A 23,662-nucleotide genomic window follows, 5' to 3' on the forward strand; every position below is an offset into this window, starting at 1 on the left:
AGTTCTCGTGAGATCAGGCAAACGTCTCTTCACAGGGCTGCACAGAAGACCCGGAGAAGCGATCCAGGCTGAGCACTGAAGTGGATGAAGGAGAACTTCAGTGACATCTTCACAGGTAAGTGAAGAAACCCCTAAGCAATGAGCATAACTGCCCTGTACACCCTGTGGTCCTAGGTCTAGCCCCTATACAACGAGCATTAACCCCTATAGCCCCCTAGGCAATGAGCATTAACCCCTATAGCCCCTAGGCAATGAGCATTAACCCCTATAGCCCCCTAGCAATGAGCATTAACCCCTATAGCCCCTAGGCAATGAGCATTTAACCCTATAGCCCCTAGGCAATGAGCATTAACCCCTATAGCCCCCTAGCAATGAGCATTAACCCCTATAGCCCCTAGGCAATGAGCATTAACCCCTATAGCCCCTAGGCAATGAGCATTAACCCCTAGGGGGCTATAGGGGTTAATGCTCATTGCCTAGGGGGCTATAGGGGTTAATGCTCATTGCCTAGGGGCTATAGGGGTTAATGCTCGTTGTATAGGGGCTAGACCTAGGACCACAGGGTGTACAGGGCAGTTATGCTCATTGCTTAGGGGTTTCTTCACTTACCTGTGAAGATGTCACTGAAGTTCTCCTTCATCCACTTCAGTGCTCAGCCTGGATCGCTTCTCCGGGTCTTCTGTGCAGCCCTGTGAAGAGACGTTTGCCTGATCTCACGAGAACTCACGAGATTAGGCAGGAGAAGCAGCTCCGACACTGTCCACTGCTAATTGGACAGTGTCAGACTGACGTAGCTTTTCTTTTTATCGTCAGAAACGCCCTTCTGACACTAAAGCCTTAATTACATACAGGGCGCCAAAATTTACGGGGCTCACAGCTCCAAAACGAGGGGGGCTAGGGAGGTAATTCAAAGTGCACTACAGTCTATGCAGCTGCATCTATAACATGGGGCAGAAAGCTGCACAGGTTGCAAAGTGGTGAAAGGTCCTCTTTAATCGCAGAAACGATCTGGATTATATATATTAGTACTTACCAGTATAGATATAGGGATAGGCGCTTATGAGTCTTGATGAGTGTAGTCCCGGGCTTTCTCCTACGGCGCATTATGCCAGTTTAAGGTTTGATTCTCTAATGCGCATGCGCATCAGGGTATAACAGTTCCGAGCATCTTTTTTAGGTCGCATGCGCTAAAATTAGTGCTGGTGCACATAATTGAAAGTAGGGTTGTACGAAGTGCATAGAAGAAAATTGAGCATTATCGACGTATAATGGGGATATAACATTCTAGGTCCATCATTTGGGAAGTTTTTACTCCCCGAGTTATTGGAGTTGTCATGTATATACATTATGGCATGTTATAATGCTTCCTTGTCACATGATCCGTCCTTCATTCTTGATATGACCGTGTCATCAAAGATAGTGGTTTTAATTAGAGACGGAGATCTTGAATAATTGACACTTGAAACTATATATAGAAGAGTGTAGGCAAATATAAAGATACAAATATATTCTTTTTGTGTGCATCACCCTATTGTTAAATATAATATGTATGGATATTGAGCATGCTATGGTTTTGATAACCGAACTTTGTTATTATTTAAGTGTTTTTTTACACTAGCATATCTTTTCGTATTTATAATAAGAATGAGTATAGAGTCTGTATTGTCATTAACACACAATTATGTTTGGTAAATGTTATAAGGAATTTCCATTTTAGGACATATGTGGTTTTTAAGATCCACAAGGGGTTAATGTTGTTTTTAATGGTAGTTCTCAGGCACCACAGATGGCGGTGATTATACCGGAAGGTATTTATAGCCACCTAGGGTAAAAGTAAGATAGGCTACGACTAAGAGGACTATATGTCTTCGAAACGCGTCAGCGAGTCTATGTAAGGGATGGAAATTCTTACGAGACGATACTGCTTGTGAACATGTGTTTTTTAATATTGGAATAAACGTTACATTTTATAAGGACCGTGGATGAAAGTTGGATTTTTTTATTTCATTTGGATACCTAGGCTAGATTTACATCTGCGTTCGTATTTTCGTTTGGTGGGGCTGCTTGGGGACCCCCTGAACGGAAACCTAATCTGCTTAAAAAAGAGGTTACCTTTGGAAACCCCACGGACCCCATAGGTGGGGTCTGCCAGGTTTTCATCCGAAAACGACAAAAAATGTGAAGAGAAAAGCGCTGAGTTTATCTCACACCAGCCAACTAAACTGCAACATATACAATCACCTGTTAGGCCAGGCTCATACGGGGTTTTTTGGACCAAAACACGGGTAGCTGCGACTTGATGCCGGTGCAGTGCACCAGCATCCAGTCGAGCACTCCGCTCCGGATTAGGCCCAATGAATCTGCCTATTCGGCTCCCATTGAAATCAATCCGTGTGAACTCAACCATACACTTTGCTTGCACATAATGTTAGCATTGTCCTCTGTCCTCTCTCCCTCCCTACTCTAGGTGAGCTGTTTAAGATAAGATAATCCTTTAATAGTCCCACAGTCCCACATAGTTAAGTTAAAATTGCAAATGAAATTTTGATTTTCTCTTTGGTCCACATTCTTATTACAAGTGTAGTAAGTTAAATAATCATAATTTGACTGTAAAATTAAGAAATTGCACCAAAAACGCATCATATCTGCATGCAGTTTTTCCCAAGTCCGTCCTATATGAGAACACCACAGAAGTTACGGCTCCACCTCTAATCCACTTCCCACTTCTCTGTTTTTTCCTGTGCCTATTGGGGATTGTTATGGAGGAAGGCGAAGTTCCAATAGTATTTAGACCAGAAATCTTCAGGTCAACTTGAAAAGAAAGAGGTTCTTCCTTATCCTCAATGTTCATAGATGTGACATTTGCTGGTCTTGTTCTACACAAACGTAGCATGTTTTCTTGTCCACAAAAATATCCTTAAAATTATAAAAGAGGAGTGAAATAGACAGCTTATGATCCTCAAGGAGTTTAGAGAGAGGCTTCAGTTTGCATCTGAGGATACTGAATTAAAATTCTTTAAGGTCATAAAGAAAACAGCCTTGCCATTTGATGATGCCTCTCGGCTTTGAGATCCTATGGATTGTAAAGCTTACTGGGTCCTCAGAAAGGAGGCGGCCACAACCACCCTGCTGAAGCCTAACATAGCAATGATTAGTGTGGCTAGATCTTTAAATGACTTGCTACAGTACTTGGAAAATCATATTGAAGGTAAAAATCCACTCAACCGTGGTGGCCTTTCGTCGCCATCAGGGAGGAACAAAACACAGGTTGCTCCAGTCCTTTTCAGAGGAAAAAAAAAAGAGTTGGGTGGTATCCAGCATCCTGAAATGCAAAGAAAATCTAGTAGCTCATTCTCTCAGCCATAATTACCGTATTTTTCGGACTATTCGTGGGGAAAAGAAGGGTGCGTCTTATAGTCCGAATGTGGCCGCAATACGGACCCGGCATCCGCTGTAATAGGAAGGTGGATGCCGGGGAGGGTTAGACGCCGGCACATGTGCCGGGGCCTGAGACATCGCTATGCTCCCGCCCTGCATGAAGCCAGCAGCGGCAGGAGTGATGCTGCTATTCCGCTCCTCCATCCCTCCCCGCAATAGCAGAATCACTCCTGCCGCTGCTGGCTTCATACAAGGCAGGAGCATAGCGATGTCTCAGGCCCCGACACATGTGCCGGTGTCTAACCCTCCCCGGCATCCGCCTATTACAGTGGATGCCGGGTCTGTATTGGCGGCCCCTTCCCTCCCACCCAAAGTGTAAACGTCCCCACCGGCCCCATACCTGTAAAGTTGCAGGCCGGCTCCTGCGCGGCGATATCGCAGGAGCCGACCTGCTCGGGTGACAGCCGGGAGCCTAATGAGGCTCCCAGGCCTGTCACGGCTATATTAGTATTGCGACTAGTCTATGACCAGCCGTAATAGTAATATACAGAATGTCCCATAGACGGCAATACAGTTGTATTGCCGTCTATGGGACTTGCAATCAAATGACCGCAGGTTCAAGCCCCCTAGAAACTAATAAAATAGTTAAAAAAAAAAAAAAAAAAAAAAAAAAAGCTTTAAAAATATATAATAAGAAAAAATGAAATAAATAAATAAATAAGAGTTCTAAATCACCTCCTTTCCCTAGAATACAATGTGGCCTTGCAGCTGTTGCAAAACTACAACTCCCATATATTAAATATTTTTACCATTTTTTTTGCTTCAAAATTTTTTTTTCCCTATTTTCCTCCTCTAAAACCTAGGTGCGTCTTATAGTCCAGTGCTTCTTATAGTCCGAAAAATACGGTACTTTGATCTGGGACAATGGTCCTTGAACCAGAATGTGTTTGCTCTGTCACTGAAAGTTGGGGGTATCTAGAAATAGACCTCTGCGTCACAAAAAATCAGAAAAGCAGAAAAATGTTTTTTTCTCTCTGCAAAATCAAAAATTCTATGACAATGGATGCTCTAGTTCAAACCTGGAACTTCAAACTGGGCTACACCTTTCCACCAATTCCGTTAATTTTAATAGCTCTGCAGAAGAGTCTGTTGCAGGACCTAGCAGTGGAAGAATCTTCCCTCCTTCATTAAGAGACAACCTTTTGGTCCAGGGGCCACTGTGTCATCCCAATCTCCATCTATCAGTGTTGAAATTGAGATAGTGGTCTTAGATAGTAGGGGTCTATCTGCCAGTGTAATTGGTACTTTGATGGCTTCCAGAAAAAAAAAAGGTTAAATCTGCAATTTATCATAAAGTCTGTAATAAATTTTTTTCTTTTTGTGGATCTTCTCCTAATGAACTGTCTAGATATAATGTTTCACAAATGCTGGACTTCTTCCAAGCGGGTCTAGAGAAAGATAAACTTATAAATCCCATATACTAGGTCACAAATCATCCCTACCAAAAACAAATATATAAACCTACAAGAAATGATGTCTTATATTAACCCCTTCCCGACCCATGTGGTACTATTACCACATGGATGTCTAGTGCTTCACGACCGATGTGGTAATAGTACCACATGGATGTAAACAACTAACAGCCTGCTCCATCCCCCTCCATCAGACATGAGTGCTGATTTTGGGTTTTAACCCGTTGATTGCCGTGATCAAACATGATCACAGCAAACAACGGGTTGCCCGATCTTGTAGGGATCGGGGGGTGCTGGTATCCCTACCATGTAGCCAGGGGTCTAATTAGTCACCCCTGGCAGTCCTGAGTCCCACTTACCTTTCTTATCCTAGCCGGGATCTCCTGGAGATAAGCTGTCCCGTCCGCATGAGCCGAGAGCTTCACTTCCTGGTTACAGAGTGAGACGTGCAGGCTCTTACTGCAGCCTGTGAATCACTCTGTAACAGAGGAGTAGGTGATGCAATCATCACTCATCTAAGTGTCCCATAGGGACACATGAAAAAGTTAAAAAAAAAAAAAAAAAAGTGGAAAAAAAAAAAGTGTTTTGAAACAATTAATAAAGTTATCAAGCCCCAAAAACCTTTTTTTCTATAGAAAATGAATTATATAAAAAAAACCCTAAAAATTAATAAAAACAATACATATTTGGTATCGCCGTGTCCGTAACAATCTGTACAATAAAACTGAAACAATATTTAATGTACACGGTGAATGACGGGGAAAAAAAAACGGAAAAAACCCGCCGGAAGTAGTGATTTTTCGCCATCTCACCTTACAGAATGTGCTATAAAAAGTGATCAAAAAGTCAAATGCACCTCACAACAGTACCAATAAAAAGCACACATTGTCCCGCAAAAAATAAGCCCCCAACCAACACTGTCAACCAAAAAATAAAAATGTTACGCCTCTCAGAAGATGGCGATGCAAAAAACATTGATTTATGTCTCCAAATGTGTTTTTGTTCTGCAGAATTAGTTACGCATAAAAAAATAATATAAATGAGGTATCGCCGTAACCGTACCGACCCACAGAATAAAGATAATATGTTACTTATACTGTACGCTGCATGGCGAAAAATTTACAAGGTAAAACGCAATACCGGAATTGATTTTTTTTATTTAAATCCAGCAAAAAAAGAGTTAATGAAATGTATTCAGTAAGTTGTAGGCACCCAAAAATGGTGTCATTACAAAATACATCTCATCCCGCAAACAACAAGCCCTTATATGGCTGCGTCACCAGAAAAGTAAAGAAAATATAGCATCTAGTAATGCAAGAACAAAAACCCGCAAAAATCGCCAAATCATTAGAATACAACTGGCGGCGTCAGGAAGGGAATATATAAGCTGTGCGAGCGAATATCAGGGGACACCCCAGATTTAGAGCTTACGAGGGAAAATATACCAGAAGTGACCCCAAAGTGACCCCCAGAGTGACTCCCCCAATTATAGGAGCTACAGGGACATAGTAGGAAATTCGGTGTTTGCAATGTCCTCCGCACCGCTTATATATTCACTCTTCGCCATCCGCTGTGCAGTCACGTCTGGGATACTAATACTCACTACACCCCCTGATAAATTCTTTGAGGGGTGCAGTTTTCAAACTGGGGTCACACCTTTGGGGAATCCACTTTTCTGGTACCTTACAGGCTCTACAAACATGACATGGCGTCCAGATACCAAACATCTGACTCTGTGCTCCAAAAGCCACATAGCGCTCCTTCCCTTCTGCGCCCTGCTGTGTGCCCAAACTGCATTTTATGACACATATATGACACATGTATGATACTGGTGTACCCCGGATAATGCACGTAATGTCATATGTGGGAATAAACTGATATTAGGGCCCAGCCAGACACAGAAGGGAAGAAGGGTTATTGGGTTTTTGTAGCACAGACTTAGACGGTTTGGGTTTTTTTTTTTTTGGATGCCATGACACTTTTGCAGAGACCCTAAAATTGCCCTTACAGAATGGGGTCACTTCTTGGGGAATTCCAGTTCACTGGCACCTCCAGGGCTCTGCAAAAACATCATGGCACCCAGAAAGTCCCTCTAAATCTGTACCCCAAAAGCTAAAAAGCGCAGTGCTCCTTCCCTTCTGAGCCCTGCTATGTGCCCAAGCAGCAGTTTATACCTACATATATAATTTTTTGCCCCTCAGGATGGCCCACTTAATAGTTTTAGGAGTGCAGGTCTCTGACAACACGAAGTGGGTGCAACGTATTGGGCACCGAAATGGCAGATTTCTTTAAAAATTAAAATTTTCATTTTGTACATTAATTTTTGGGAAGCATTTTTAGGCTCAAAATGATAATACCCCTTTATTCATTCCTTGACAGGTGTAGTTTCTAAAATGGGGTCACTGTTGAGGGGTTTCCATTGTATTGGTACTTTAAGGGCTCTGCAAACGCGACATGGCACCAGAAAACTGCCCTCAAAAGCCAAATAGCCCTCTTTCCATTCTGAGCCCAGCCATGTTCCCATACAGCAGATTATGGCCACATATGGGGTATTGCCGTGTTCAGGAGACATTGTGTGACAAACTGGGGGGCTTTTAATTCTCTAACTACTTGCAAAAATTAAAAATATGGCACTAAATGGACGATTTATTGGAAAAAAGTAATTTTTCATTTTCACATCTCAATGGTAAAAAAAAATCTGTGAAACACCTGTAGGGTCCAAGTGCTCACTAAACCCCTTGATAAATTCCTTGAGGGGTCTAGTTTTCAAAATGGGGTCATTTGGGGGGGGGGGGGGGGGTTCCACTGTTCTAGCATTTCATGGGCTCTCCAAATGCAACATGGTGCCTGAAACAGATTTCAGCTAAATTTGCCCTCTAAAATCCCAATAGCGATCCTTCAGCTCTGGACCTTACAGTGTGCCCATACATCACTTTACATCGACATAAGGGGCATTTCTGTAGTTGGGAGAAAATGCTTGACAATTTTTGGGGTGCATTTTCTCTTTTAACCCCTTTTGGAAATGCAAAATTTGGGGTTAAAGCAACATTTTATAGCAAAAAATGTCACTTTTCCTTTTGTTGGGCCAATTCTGTTTTGACTCCTGTAGGGTCAAAGTGCTCACTATACCCCTTAGTAAATTCTTTGAGGGGTATAGTTTCCAAAATGGGGTCACATTTGGGGGTTTCCACTGTTTTGGCACCTTGGGAGCTCTGCAAACGGGACACGGTGCCTGAAAAGTATTGTAGCAAAATCTGGCCTACGAAATCCAATTAGCGCTCCATCCGCTCTGAGAGCGACCGTGTGCCCGTACATTAGGGTACCAGCACATATTGGGTATTGTCGTGTTCGGGAGAAATTTTGTAACAAAATTTGGGGTGCAATTTTTCCTTTAACCCCTTGTGAAGATGAAAAATTTGGGGCTACAGTGACATTTTATTATAAAAAAAAAAGTAATTTTTCATTTTCACATCTCAATGGTAAAAAAATCTGTGAAACACCTGTAGGGTCCAAGGGCTCACTATACCCCTTGATAAATTCCTTGAGGGGTCTAGTTTCCAAAATGGGGTGACATTTTAGGGGTTTCCACTGTTTTGGCACCTTGGGGGCTTTGCAAACGGGACATGGCGCCTGAAAAGTATTGTAGCAAAATCTGGCCTACAAAATCCAATTAGCGCTCCATCCGTTCTGAGAGCGATCGTGTGCCCGTACATTAGGGTACCAGCACATATGTGGGGTGCAGTTTCTCCTTTAACCCTTAGTAAATGTGTAAATTCTAGGGCTAAATGAATATATTAGTGACAGAAATTGAAAAATGTAAATTTGACCTCCATTTTGTTGTAATTGTTGTGAAATGCTGAAAGGGTTAAGAAACTTTCTAACTGCTGTTTTGGATTCTTTCAAGAGTGCAGTTTTTAGAATGGAGTGATTTTCGGGGGGTTTTATTAGAGAGGCCTTTCAAGTACCCTTCAGAACTGAACTGGTCCCTTGAAAAATGTGTTTTGGAAATTTTCTTGAAAATTTGGAAAATTACTGCTTGACTTGTAAGCCTTATAATATCTGAAAAAAATGAAAGGGTGATTAAAATTTGATTGCTACATAAATCAGAGACATGGTTAATTATATTTATGAAAAAATTTGGGTAGTATGGATTTCTATTTGAAAGGCTTGCAATTTCAAAGTTTGAAAACTGCATTTTTTTCAAAATTTTCACCAAATTTCCTATTTTTTCATAATGAAAGACAAAACATATCGACTAAAATTTACTACTGACATGAAGTACAATGTGTTACGAAAAAACAATCTCAGAATCACTTGTGTAAGTTAAAGCGTCTCAAAGTTATTGCCATTTAAAGTGACACATGTCAGTTTTGAAAAAAGAGGCCTGGTCCTCAAGTCACTTTTGAGCTGTGTCTCTATAGGGTTAAATAATTACCACGAAAGAGTTTTTACAATAATACACACATAAAAACAATAGAAAGGCAAGGTCACGATGTATCAATGTGAATAGGGCCCAAATAATATATGCAAAATACATTTTAGTATGTGCATATAATGTACATGGTTTTATCTCTTAGATGTAACATACTTCTCTTTAGGCAGAAACGGCTCCTCCTTTTCTTTCTGTTCTCCTAGCTGTGTTCAGGCTGGAGATACCTACACAATAGAGGTGGCACCTCTGACGGCGTGTGTACAATCTCTACTACACATGTGGCAAAGGTACCTCCAGACTGTGCAAACGCCAGCAGGTGAAAGAAGGAGGAGGAGCTGTTGCCGCACATCAAGACGTAATTATGGTGGGATGGAGGAAAGGGGGGAGTACTGGTGATGTTCCGTTTCGGAAACTGGGAAAAAGAACGTCACCAGATTATCAGAAAGTGTCCCAGGGGTGGTCATGCACATGCCGGCGGCCATGTTTTTGTGGCCACTTATGCTATCATGCACAGTACGCTTTGTACTGCGTTGAACTACAGGAGCGTACTGCGCATGCTCGTGTAAGCGGCCACAAAAAACATGGCATGTGCATTCGGCTCTGCCTGTGGCCTGATGGCAGAGCCGACTGCGCAGGCGTTCAAGTGTGACCCCAGAGCCAGAAGAAGACACAGGAAGAGGACATTCTAGAAGAAGATGGAGGCGGTGCTGGAGAGTTCTCTCGTAGCATTAGGGACACCCCCAGTGCTGTTTGAGCGCTAGGACCGCCCCCAGTGCTGCGAGAGAACTCATTTCCATACTGACAAAAAATAGAATTTTAACCGAACCGCAGGGCGAAGAAGACATCTAAAGGTAGGAGAAGAATAGCCTTTCTTAAGGCTATTCCAACGTGTCAAAAAAAAAAAAAAAAAAAGTTTTTGATGGTAGAATCCCTTTAACTGCCTAAAGGGGCAGTTATGTACAGAAGGCTAGTGTCTCACATCACAAGAGCTAAGGGGACATTCTTGTTCTCGGAACCAGTGACACGAGCTGCCGAGATGAGCCTAGTTTATAAAATTTTCCTCTTCCCTTTAGACCACACCTGCTAGCTTAACCAAGTGAGGCAAAATGTACTGAAATGTGGTTTAGGCTAGGGCCCCACGTTGCGTAAACGCAGCTTTTTTTTTTTTTTTGCAATTTTTTAAGCCAAAGCCACGAGTGGATTGAGCAGAAGGTAGAAGTATAAGAACTTCCTATATATTTCCCATTCCTTTTGTAGCCATGCGTGGCTTTGGTTAAAAAAAAAAAAAAAACGCAACAAAATCGTCAACAAAAAAAGCTTCTTTTACGCAATGTGGGACCTTAGGCTAAGGCCCCACAGGCCGGAAACGTCGCTCTAAAGCACTGCGGGAACAAATGCAGCGTGAACGCATCGTGGTTCTTTCCACAGTGCTTTGAACAGAAAGTTTTCCTCCGCAGTCTTTTTGTCACAATTATATCTATGGGAAAGCCGCCGGCTGACATGCTGCGATTTTCAAAACTGTAATGGTTTTGGAAATCGCAGTGTGTCCGCGTTTCGTTTTTTTCCGCAAAGCGGGCATGGGATTCGCATGAATCCCATCCACTTTGCAAGTGGTGCAAAACGCTGCAATTTTTCCCGCAGCGTTTCCAGCCCGGGGGGCCCCGGCCTTGAAGTCACATATAGGGCCTACCTGACCCCTGTCAAGGACATAGAATGGGTTTCTAACCAACCAAAGACTTCAAGTGTATACTTTTTTTTTTTTTTTTTTTTTAAATGTAGATTGCGAGCTGCATATAGGGCTCACAATGTAAATTTTTTCCTATCAGTATGTCTTTGTAGTATGGGAGGAAATCCACGCAAACACGGGGAGGACATGCAAACTCCTTGCAGATGTTTTTTTTTTTTTTTTTTGTCCATGGCAGGATTTGAACCCAGGACTGCCGCACTAGCCACTGTGCCCCTATTGTACAGATTTTAAGGTGGGATAGAATACTTTGTGAAAACACATCTGGTCAAATTACCGTATTTTTCGGACTACAAGACGCACTGGACTATAAGACGCACCTAGGTTTTAGAGGAGGAAAATAGGGAAAAAAAATTTTGAAGCAAAAACTGGTAAAATATTTAATATATGGGAGTTGTAGTTTTGCAACAGCTGCAAGGCCACATTGACAGGTGACCCTGCAGCTGTACGGGGATGCATAGAGCGTTTTTTTTGCGGGGCCAGCTGTACTTTTTAGTTATACCATTTTGGGGGATATCTATTGCTTAGATCACCTTGTATTGAAAAAAAAAAAAAAAAACAGGAGGTGATTTAGAACTTTTATTTATTTCATATTTTTAAAGTTTTTTTTTTTTTTTTTTTTTTTAACTATTTTATTCCCCTCCGGGGGCTTGAACCTGCGGTCACTTGATCGCAAGTCCCATAGACGGCAATACAACTGTATTGCCGTCTATGGGCCATTCTGTCTATTAGTATTACGGCTGGTCATAGACCCAGCCGCAATACTAATATACAGCAGTGACAGGCCTGGGAGCCTCATTAGGCTCCCGGCTGTCACCCGAACAGGTCGGCTCCTGCGATATCGCCGCGCAGGAGCCGGCCTGCAACTTTACAGGTACGGGGCCGGTGGGGACCGGCCCCGGGGGAGAAGGGGCCACGGATACTGACACGGCATCCACTGTACTAGAGAGGCGGATGCCGGGGAGGGATAGACGCCAGGGCCTGAGACATCGCTACGATCCTCTGCCCTGCATGAAGCCAGCGGCGGGGGGATGGAGGAGCGGAATAGCATCACTCCTCCCGCTGCTGGCTTCATGCAGGGCAGAGGATCGCAGCGATGTCTCAGGCCCCGGTGTCTATCACTTGCCGGCTTCCGCCTCTCTATTACAGCGGATGCCAGGCGCCACATTCAGACTATAAGACGCACCCTTCTTTTCCCCCATAATTTTGGGGAAAAAAAGTGCGTCTTATAGTCCGAAAAATACGGTACTTCCCCCTCATGTCTTCCAGTGAACTTTATAGAGAAATAAAACCACTCTCTGAGACCAAAGTATAATAAAAAAAAAGGAAGGGAAGTCCAAAATGTTGTGCTTTATTGATAATTGCTATAAACACACCAACTTCTGAATTGAGTATATCTGAATCTTTTACCGCATGTTATATGCAAACTACAGTAGATGTATAGTATTTGTCGTCTTTTTACTGAACATGGATCTCCGTTTTACTACAAATACAAAAAATAACTAGCAAGCTCAAAAAATACTTTGATTGCTGCCCCATTCTTTCCTATGCAATATTGTGTTTGCGGGGAAGTCAGGCAGCACATTCCTCTTTTGTAATGGGTGACCACTCTACATGCTTTTAGGGTCAGTGCTCACTGAGTTTTTTGGCGCTGATTTTGACGCTGAATCTGCCTCAAAAATCAGCCTCCAAAAAAAGCCTCCCAATTGAACTCTATTGGGAGGCTGATTTTGAGGTGGATTCAGCATAAAAATCACCGCCAAAAAACTGTGTGCACTGACCCTTAAAGGGGTTGTCCCATCACAAGGATCCTATCTATACTGCTTGTTAATGTGGATGTAAGACTTTTCCTAAATACACTGCTTCAGCAAAACTGCTTTGTTTGTCCACTGTCTTACTTTATTCAATTTTTTGTGGCCACAGCCCTGACTTAGCTGCTCCTGAGTCAAATGATGTATCTGCTGCTCTCAGGGGGGAGGGAGGAGGGGCTAAGTGCAGGGAGCGAGCCTGTGTATCTAGCTATTCCTGTGTCTACACCATGTGACCTAGCTTCCTGTTAGCAGATAGGAGAGAGGAGCTGCCTTCCTTTCTTCTGTTCTCCCAGTTATCAGGCTAGCTAATTCAATTGTGTTCATTATGGCAGAGACAGGCAGTGTCTGTATGTAACACAGAATGGAGTTGCTGCTGCCTGTACTTCATAGTCCAATATGGGTGGGCGGAGCTACATGCAAATTTGGGGGCGGAGCTAAACGGCAGGTTGCGTGTGAAACCCCGCCCACCAAATGATGCAAGAAACCAGGAAGAAAGAAGATTTTACAGCAGTAAAGACTGCTGATTATGCGAGCTGGGAATACTCCTTTAATATTACATCCAGAATAGAAATGATTGACTCACAGCTCACTTATCACACTGGATCTGAGGCAGAAAACTGCCCTGGCTAAAAATCTAGACTATTTTCCTCAGGAGTTGTATCTGTGGTGGATCGGCAGTTATGTGTTTTGGCAGGTTTTATACTTTGCATACAAAAAGTTTAATAAAAGCAGTTTAAAAAAAATGAAGAAATGTTTTAGCTAGTGCTTCACTTTAAGGAGTTTATTAACTGGTTTTTTTCTTAAAGTGGCAGTCTAAAGCTAAAACCATTGCTAGCAGCCCCTGTCTGCACTGAAAGTGCAAACAGCTTTTACGAAGATGAGCTAGCTTTATGGAAAACGTTAACACATTATCACAGTTTGAAAAGAGTGTGCATATATGAAGGTATTTTGACCACACCATTCTATTTCAAATACAGGCGACAAGAACGTGTTGCTATGCAGGAACAAAGCTGTAATTTGAATGCTTGGAAGTTTCTGATCAAGAAAAAAGCTTCGCCATCCTCTACTAAACCAAAGGAAGATCATAAATCAACACCAGTTCCTAGTAAGACAATGAAATACGGTAATAGCTTTGTTATGGTTTATGGAAAATGTAATGTTTCTGTACTGTCATGATTGATGCTAGGTTCACAGTAGTGCTAAAATGGTACACACCATTGGTGGAGAAAAAGTTCTCCATGCAGGACTTGTAAACATGGGCTTACAGATATGAACATAGCCTTACATAGTAACCCACAGAGACTCCACGGACTGTTAGACCCCAAACCACCCACCCCACCCCACCTCCCCCCACCTCCTCATATAGCGGTCATCAACTAAGAGGAAGATGAGACTCCATAGACTGTTATACCTAAAATCTAAAACCTCCATGACCTGACAACTTAAAATGAAAAAAAAAAAAAAAAAAAAATCACTTTTAAGATGGAATCTGAAGAGATCCTATGAAAGATTTTTTTCTTACCAATAGAATCGTAGACATCTGATATATGGTCTTGTCCGTCTACTGCCCTCAACAAAAGTGTTCACTGCTAATCATTATTTGTTAGAGCGCATGCGCAGGACTATACTCCTCCTACTCTTCTGTTTCCCTTAATAACGATGTCCGCACCTAATCTTTCGATATTAAAGCGCATGTGCAAATCTGTTCTCATAGATATAAGATGCTCTGGACACCTGAACTGCCCTATTGAATCACATGTAGATATCACACTCTAGTTGTCTATACAATTATTGTCCCAAATGGGCACTCAATGTCCCCTAAAACTTACCCGTTGATTCATATACAGATGTCACTCACTAGTTGTCTATGTAATGATTATCTCAAACGGATACTCGATCTCTTAAAATTATTGCACTTAGCATATTTATGCACTACAGATCACAGGACGAAACGAGAATCCAATCATAGTCAGTGTTGGAAAAGAGGCAAAATATTCAAGCAAGTCATCTGAAAGTTTGTGGATACAGAATGATGAACAGTAACACCCTCACTGTAGATCAGGGGTCTTAAACTCAATTTACCCGGGACCGCTGGAGGTAGAGTCTGGGTGAGGCTGGACTGCATCAGGCTTTCCACAAGCTATGCGCACCGTGACAAATTTAGCTCCACCCACTTTTTTGTTGACTCCGCCCATTCTCATAAAAAATTTTTTTAATGTGCTCCCACACAGTATAATCCTTCTACAGTCACCTGTACATTATATGTCCCCACATTATAATGTTCCCTTCCAACTGTCTCACAGTATTAAGTCCTTCTCCTAGTGCCCCAGTTTAAACTGGCTGAAACTAGAGGGGACATAAAACGGGCAGCTGGAGGGGGACATTAAACAGTGGGGGTAGTTGGAGGGGGGCAATAAATTAATGACAGCTGAAGTGGGACATTAAACTGGGGGCAACTATAGGGGGACATTAAACTCGGGCAGCTATAAGCAGACATTAAACTGTAGGGGTAGCTGGACGGTGACAATAAACTGGGGACAACTAGAGGTAGACAGGTCCCCCTATAGCTACTCCCACGGTTTAATGCCCCCTCTAGTTGTCCCCAGTTTAAGTGCCCCCCTTCACCTACCGCCAGTTTCATCTCCCCCCCCCACCATTTCTCCCCCAGCTTCATATCCCCCTTCATCTGCCCCATTCTATGCCCCCCCTCCATCTGCGCCCAGTTTCATTTTGTCCCTCCATCTGCCCCCAGTTTCATGCCCTCCCTTCATCTGCCCCCAGTTTCATGCCCTCCCTTCATCTGCCCCCAGTTTCATGCCCTCCCTCATCTCTGACCCCAGTTTCATGTTCCCCTTCCATCTGTGGCCCTAGTTTCAAGTCCCCCCTCTCCAAATCTGCCCCCAGTATAACGTTCCCCTTCCATCTCTTCCCCTAGGTTACTGAGAGGCACACAGACTTACCATGTTTCCCCGAAAATAGGACGTACCCCGAAAGTAAGGCATGGCAGACATTTTGCTGCCTTGCCTAATATAAGGCGCTCCCCCGAAAGTAAGACGTAGTGAATAGAAATGAATGTTAGTAGCCGGCAAGCGGGGGGTTAATCGGCGTGCCGGCGCTTCCATTCATTTCTTTGGGAGCGTGTGTGGGCACCAACCGTGGGCATTAACCTTTCTGGCGCCGGTGATCGCCGGCACCTGGAGCATGCTCCAGGGCCAACGTCACGTTGGCATGGCAGCCGGGAGCCTTGTAAAGGCTCCCCGGCCTGTCTGCAGTGCTTTTCTTTTGCAGGCTGCTCTATGCAGCCTGCAAAAGAAATGACGATTTTTTTGCAATACAATGCAATTGCAAAGGTCTGATCACTAATGCATTGCATTGCATTAGTGATCAGACCTTTGCAAATGCAATGCAAAAAATCGTCATTTCCTTTGAAGGCAGGTTGCCTGTCTGTAATGTATTACAGGGGGTTAATAATTGCAAAAATAAAATAATATATATATATATATATATATATATATATATATATATATATATATATATATATATATATATAATATAAAAAAAAATAAATAAAAGTATTAAAAATTCAAATCAACCCATTTCCCTAGAACACATATAAAAGTATGTAAATACTGTGAAACACATACCGTACATGTTAGGTATCCCTGTGTCCAAAATCGCCTGCTCTACAAATCTATAAAAATATTTTTATACTGTACTGTATTTAATAAATGTTAATTTTTATATTTAGCAATATATTTGAATTCTTCTTTGAAAAAAATAAGACACCCCCTGAAAATAAGACATGGCGCATCTTTGGGAGCAAAAATTAATATAAGACACCGTCTTATTTTCGGGGAAACGGGGTACACACAGACACACACACACAGGCAGAAAGACACACAAACATACACAGACACTCTCCACCCTACATTTCACATCCCCTCCCCTCTCAGTACCTTTAGACGGCACATCCCTTCATCTTCCAGCCGACACACTAAGACACGCCTCCCAAGTCACGTGACGTCTGACGTCACACCCAGGTTCTTCAGTTACAGTAGTACAAGCTTTCCACCGATCACCCATCGCTTGTATCACTGTTATAAGAGCAGGGGGTGATTGGAGGTAAGTAAAACACTAAAGGGACATAGTGGGACATGCAGGGAGGTACGCGGGGGCCGCAAACTATTGTCCTGAGGGCCACAAGTTTGAGACCCCTGCTCTAGATGATAGAAATTAGGACCTCTATATTTAAAGGGATTCTACCATTAAAAACTTTTTTTTTCTCCCTAACACGTAGGAATAGCCTTAAGAAAGGCTATTCGTCTCCTACTTTTAGATGTCTTCTCCGACACGCCATTCGGTCAAAATACCGTTTTCTGTCGGTATGCAAATGAGTTCTCTTGCAGCACTGGGGGCAGGCTCCAGCTCTCAAACAGCACTGGAGGCGTCCCCAATGCTGCATGGGAACTCTTCAGCGGCGCCTCCTTATTCTTCAGGAACGTCCTCTTCACCCCATCTTCTTCCGGGGGTTGGCTTCAAACTTATAGGCCACGGACCTAGGGTAAAGCCGACTGCGCATGCCCGCCGGCCACAAGAAAGATGGCCGCTTACACAGTATTGTTGCCGTAGTGCAAATGGTGTGATAGAGGGAGTCTCCTCCCTTTGTCAAACATCTTCTATACCATGGCATGAAAGATATCTGATTCCAATAGTTGCAAAAGGGGCAGATTTGCTTAACACAGCTCAACTCTTGTTACTGATCTTGTGAATTCACATTCAAGGACTCCCAGTGAGCACTTGATATATGCTCCTCCTAACCCATCCAGAGATTAACAGGTTTTTATACACAGGGAGAATGATCAGTGACCTCTGAGAATGGGGTAAGCAGAAATCAAAGACTTTAAACAGCTTTTGTATGACAGTACTTAATCAAATGCTAAAATCTAGGATCAGATTCTCTGGTTTATCTGATGCTTCCCTTCAATACGGCTGCATAAACTTGACATCGTCATTTTTGAGAGTGATTTTGAGCAGATGCCAGGAGCAGTAGGAAAATCAAATTTTTTTTAGATGCCATCAGTCAAACGCTAGCATCCATTTGCAGCAACTTCATGCTGTGAATAGAGAGAGAAGAAAAATTATAATGGCAGTCAACATTTATTGCCAAATACTCTGTACAAAAATCTAGGTCTCAGTTGACCTAGTCTATGCTTCACATCCTGTATCATCCTTCATCATTACCTTATAGGGGCTTGTTTTTGGAATAATACAAAGTTATACAATGTTCTAATACACAATTTTTTTTCAGATTTCAAGATCTGTCCAGCTCATCTGATCACATACTTTAACTGCATTTCCATCACATGAACAGTTTTATCTTATAAAAATAGTTACCATTGTATGACAGCAAGCAGAGATCTAAAAAATAAAATAAAAAAATAAATAAAAAAATGAGTATTTGATACAGCAAGTATAATTGTATATCTTTATTACACAAACATTTTGATTGATGTTGTGTGTTTGCATGCATTTTTTTTCCATTACGGTGTTCATCTATTCCTGTATTTTATTTTATTTTTTTTTTAGATTGTCAATCTTTTAGGTTTGTATGTTATTTCGATTGAGATTATGACAATTGATTTCGGTATTTAATTGTGTATCACCAGAAAAACCAAATTCAGTTGAACTTCCCTATAGTTCAAAGAAGAAAGATAAAAACCTACAGGGATCACAGATCAGTTTAACAGCAGAAAACAGGTTTGTATTATTGTTTAAGCTTGTAAGATATAAAATGTACATTTAAATATTGCAAAATACCACCCAATAATTTAAAGAGTACCTGATAATTAATTGATTTACTTTTTTTTTCATCAAAAGTTGAAATATCTTGCTGGGGAAACAGTTTTTTGGCTGTTTAACCTCTAGACATCACTAATCTGGCTATTTGTCACGTTATCTGACACCCAGAGCTGTGAGCTGGGTATCTGGGAGTCAAACACCTTTAACATACAATTGCTAGTGTATAAGTGCCCCAAGCTCCTTGCTGAAATTATTGTCCAGGAATTACTGTGTGATAAGGGATGATTTTAGGATTTTTATCATCACTTTTAACAACAAAATATAACTCTTTATATTCATTCACTATTTCTACTATCAGGACAGGAGTAACTGTAAATCAAACAAATAAGTGAGACAAGCCCAGGTAAATATAGTATAGGAGATTCAATGACCCTGCACTCCAAATACAGATCCAGGGACACTGGGCTGCAAAAGCAGATTATAATGCAGCTAAAAAGAGAGATCTGATCACAATTGGCTCTACCGTTCTGTCAGCAGTAACACAAACCGCTAGTTAAAAGAAGATACTCTCCTTTCTGTAGAGCTACTGGATCAGTGAGAAGCTGCAGACTTTCCTGAGCAGCATACAGCAGATATCTGTAGATATGTAGAGGCTGTGAAGATGGAACACCCATACCACTTTTCTTACTGTAAAGTGAGACCTACTCTTTCCCCCTCCACTTTTTTTGTGTGCTGTAACCCCCTTTGTAAAGACCACATATATTTCTTGACCCTATTCTGCACTGCGACTTTTCCATGAATTGTAACAGTGTAGGACAGCAATGCTTAACAGAGGGCGGGAGGGACCCAGAGGAGAAGGAGACAGCTTCGTATCTCTTCTCTTGTTACTTCCTCTCCAGTTCTTGTGCATGCTCTGTTTGGGGTATAAAAATGCCACTATCACAGGTGTAGCAACAGTGCGGCTAATTTTTCATTTTTCCGTGATGAAATTGGAAAACCAGGAAGCCATTTACAATGGTGTTTGAACTTTTGTAAATTTGACCCGAAACTACCGTATACTCGAGTATAAGCCAACCCCCCTAATTTTACCACAAAAAAATTGGGAAAACTTATTGACTCGAGTATAAGTCGAGGGGGGGGGGGGGGGGATGCAGCAGCTACTGGAAAATTTCAAAAATTAAAATGGTCGGAGTTTTTGGGTGCAGTAGTTGCTGGGGAAGGGGAGGGGGTATTTTGGTTGTCTGTCTGCCCCTTCCCTGAGCTTGAGAACATGTTTTTTCTTCCCCCACTTGGAATTCAGCCTGGCTGACTATAGGGTATCTGCAGTGCTCCTATTAACCCCTTCCCGACGAAACAGGAGCACTGCAGATCCCCTATATTCAGTAGACCGGGCACTTTCAGACACAGGGATACCTAATGTGTATGTGTTTCATAGTAATTTTCTACTTTTGTATGTATTGTTTGTATTGTTTTGTTGACTCAAGTATAAGCCGAGGGGGGCTTTTTCAGCACAAAAACTGTGCTGAAAAATTTGGCTTATACTCGAGTATATACGGTATACCAAATTTAAATTTTCAAGTCTTAAAGGTTAATAAAGCGAACCAAATCAAATATTAGACTTGGTAATTTATTTCTAGAAGAAAATGAATCATATAAATGTGAGTGGCAAAAGTCTGTGAACCCTTGCTTTTTTGTTGTAACCCCTTAGCAAAAATGCATTTAAACATGTTTGGTAACTGTCGATTAATTCCACACATTATCACATCATCCATTCCTTAAAAAACAACTTTAAAGGGGAATTCCCATGTACATAATCATATCTATATTTGTAAATAATTAAAAGTTAAACATTTTTGCAAATAAAAGTAATTAAAATTCTGCAAAGTTTTAAAGATTTTCTCTAACTTTCTTAGTGGTGACAGTCAGTTATCTTGTTCGGTTGCCATGGATACGACCACTAATGCAGAAACTTTCTATGGTCGGGGACTTGTCAGGAACCCAGCCATGATTTTCTTATTGTAGCCGGGTTATCAGGCAGGGACACTACATGTATCAGAAGATATCCCGGCCACAATAAGGAAATCATGGCTGATTTTCTGACCTTAGAAAGGTTCTGCATTAGTGGTCGTATCCATGGCAACCGATCAAGATAACAGACTGTCACCACTAAGAAAGTTAGAGAAAATCTTTAAAACTCCGCAGAATTTTAATTACTTATATTTGCAAAAATGTTTAACTTTTAATCATCGACAAATTAAAAAATAATTATGTAGATGGGAATACCCCTTTAACTCTGTTATATTGGTGGGTTTCCTCCTATGAACTGCTCATTTGAGGTCCTTCTACAAAATTTCTGTTGCATTTAGGTCAGATATTTGATTTTCCATTTTAAAATTTTAACTTTTTTAAGTTTTTTTTTTTTTTTTTTTTTTTGTAACCCCTCCCCAAACTACGTTGTAATAGTACAGAGGATGTTTGGTATTTTAATATGCCGGCTGCTCAGGAGCTAACCAGCTGTTTTACCCCCCGACGTCTCGGTTAAAGCTGTTGCCGCTGTTTTGAGGTGGATTGCTGGCCCTCGGAATGTGATTTGGGGCTAACTATCTGTTGCCATGGCATCCTGGGAACCTATTGAATCTTGTCTTTTATATATTTCTATAACACTATACAGCCTGTAATAGAAGTGCTACAATTTTACAGTGCATTAGTATTGTAATGCATTCTGTTAGTCATCAGATTCCCTGGGGTTCAAGACCAATAAAGGATCTAAAAATTGTAGTAAAAAGAAATAGATTGAAATACATACACATTAGGTATTCCTGTGTCTGAAAACACCTGGTTTGCAAACTTCTAAAATATTTTTCTTATACGGTAAATGCCATAGTGAGAGAAAAAAAAAAAATCAATAGCCATACTGCCATTATTTTGCTGTTTCGCCTCCAATACAAATTCGGATAAAAAGATCTACCGGAAGTAGACCTGCCCCAAATTGGTATAAATAGAAAGAACATCTACCCCTGCAAAAAAAGACGCTTTATACATCCCCTCAAACAATAATATAAAAAAGTTTCCATAAAATGCAGGTGTTGTCATTTTGGCTGCACATTGAATACCTTAAAGGGGGTTTCCCAATTCTCCTATTCACCAACTTACAGGCTGTCTGCTCTGTTTAATTCCTGGTTTTCTCGGTGAATTGGTGGGCAGGGTTTCACTTGCTGTCTCACAGGCAAAGCCAGCTCTGCTTTTAGCTCTCTTCATAGCAGTACATATTTGCAGTTAGCAATGAGGGATGGTTATATAAATAAATTAGCACAGTATCACTGGAAGATGCACAATATGAAGCTGATGCAGCAGAGCTGGATTTGATAGGTGATGAGAATCCCAAAATTTACATGCTACAAGACCAAGTCAGCTTGCAATAAACTCAGTTTTAGGTCTGTGTTTACATACAGAGGTAATAGATTCCCTGGCTCAGCCCTTATCAGAAAAATTCAATTACCGTATTTTTCGGACTATAAGACGCACTTTTTTTCCTCCCAATATGGGAGGAAAATGTGTGTGCGTCTTATAGTCCGAATGCAGCGTGTGCAGCGTCTGTGTCCCGTCTGTGAGAATCAAAAGGAGAGCGGTGCTGTGCCTGCCTGCTCTGCCCCTCCTTCCCTGTCTGTGTTGCATGTTTGCAGAAGCGAGATATGAGAGGCAGGGAAGTAAGGGCGGGCCAGACAGGTGAAGGAAGCATGGTTTCAAGCTTGCCGAGAAAACCACGCCTCCTTCTCCCGTCTGGCCCGCCCCTCCTTCACTGCCTCTCAGATCTGGCTCCTGTAATGATGCCACACAGGCAGTGAAGGAGGGGCGGGCCAGACGGGAGGAGGAGGCGTGGTTTTCTCGGCAAGCTTGAAACCACGCCTCCTTCACCCGTCTGGCCCGCCCCTACTTCCCTGCCTGTGTGGCATCATTGCAGGAGCCAGATCTGAGAGGCAGTGAAGGAGGGACGAGCCAGACGGGTGAAAGAGGTGTGTTTTCAAGTTTGCTTAGAAAACCACACCTCCTTCACCCGTCTGGCCCGCCCCTTTTTCTCTTCTTGCATAGCTTCACTGCAGGGTGTCTCTTTCCATCCATGGATGAGATTAGATAGATAGATAGATAGATAGATAGACAGACAGACAGACAGACAGATAGATAGATAGATAGATTAGATAGATATGTTCAAATCACCCCCATATCCCTAGAATACATATAAAACAAAAATATTACTGTGAAACACATACACATTTGGTATCCCTGTGTCCGAAAGCCCCCGGTTCTATTTAAATTGGTGAAATATTATATTATTAGGTTATTAAATATTTCACCAATTTTTTTTTCCTTAAAATTTTTTTTTCCCTATTTTCCTCCTCTAAAAACTTAGTGCGTCTTATGGTCCGGTGCGTCTTATAGTCCGAAAAATACGGTAGCAGACTGATAATTGGAAGAGGGAGATAAACAGCTCATAAATACAAGCACCGAGCACTCAGCTCCCCCTCCCTCCTGAGAGCAGTTAGCAATGAGGGATGGTTATATAAATAAATTAGCACAGTATCACTGGAAGAAAACCACACCTCCTTCACCCGTCTGGCCCGCCCCTTTTTCTCTTCTTGCATAGCTTCACTGCAGGGTGTCTCTTTCCATCCATGGATGAGATTAGATAGATAGACAGACAGACAGACAGACAGATAGATAGATTAGATAGATAGATATGTTCAAATCACCCCCATATCCCTAGAATACATATAAAACAAAAACATTACTGTGAAACACATACACATTTGGTATCCCTGTGTCCGAAAGCCCCCGGTTCTATTTGAATTGGTGAAATATTATATTATTAGGTTATTAAATATTTCACCAATTTTTTTTTCCTTAAAATTTTTTTTCCCTATTTTCCTCCTCTAAAAACTTAGTCTTATGGTCCGGTGCGTCTTATAGTCCGAAAAATACGGTAGCAGACTGATAATTGGAAGAGGGAGATAAACAGCTCATAAATACA

General features: G+C 41.8%; 2 protein-coding genes across 3 annotated transcripts in view; both read left to right on the forward strand.

Annotated features, from left to right (window-relative positions):
• UBA6 (ubiquitin like modifier activating enzyme 6) overlaps window positions 1-23,662 on the forward strand; it is a 344,476-nt gene that overhangs the window by 265,656 nt on the left and 55,158 nt on the right. The gene's annotated exons all lie outside the window — the stretch shown is intronic.
• Window positions 1-23,662, forward strand: part of CENPC (centromere protein C) — a 146,943-nt gene that overhangs the window by 68,452 nt on the left and 54,829 nt on the right. The window contains exons 14-15 of one of the 2 annotated variants that reach the window (XM_075283754.1): window positions 13,815-13,960; window positions 18,504-18,594. In XM_075283754.1, the coding sequence (XP_075139855.1) occupies window positions 13,815-13,960; window positions 18,504-18,594 (237 nt within the window). The remainder of the gene's footprint in view (window positions 1-13,814; window positions 13,961-18,503; window positions 18,595-23,662) is intronic. The other variant, XM_075283763.1, reaches the window with a different exon arrangement.

Source organism: Leptodactylus fuscus, chromosome 1 (genome assembly GCF_031893055.1).
Source record: "Leptodactylus fuscus isolate aLepFus1 chromosome 1, aLepFus1.hap2, whole genome shotgun sequence".
Lineage (NCBI taxonomy): Eukaryota > Metazoa > Chordata > Amphibia > Anura > Leptodactylidae > Leptodactylus > Leptodactylus fuscus.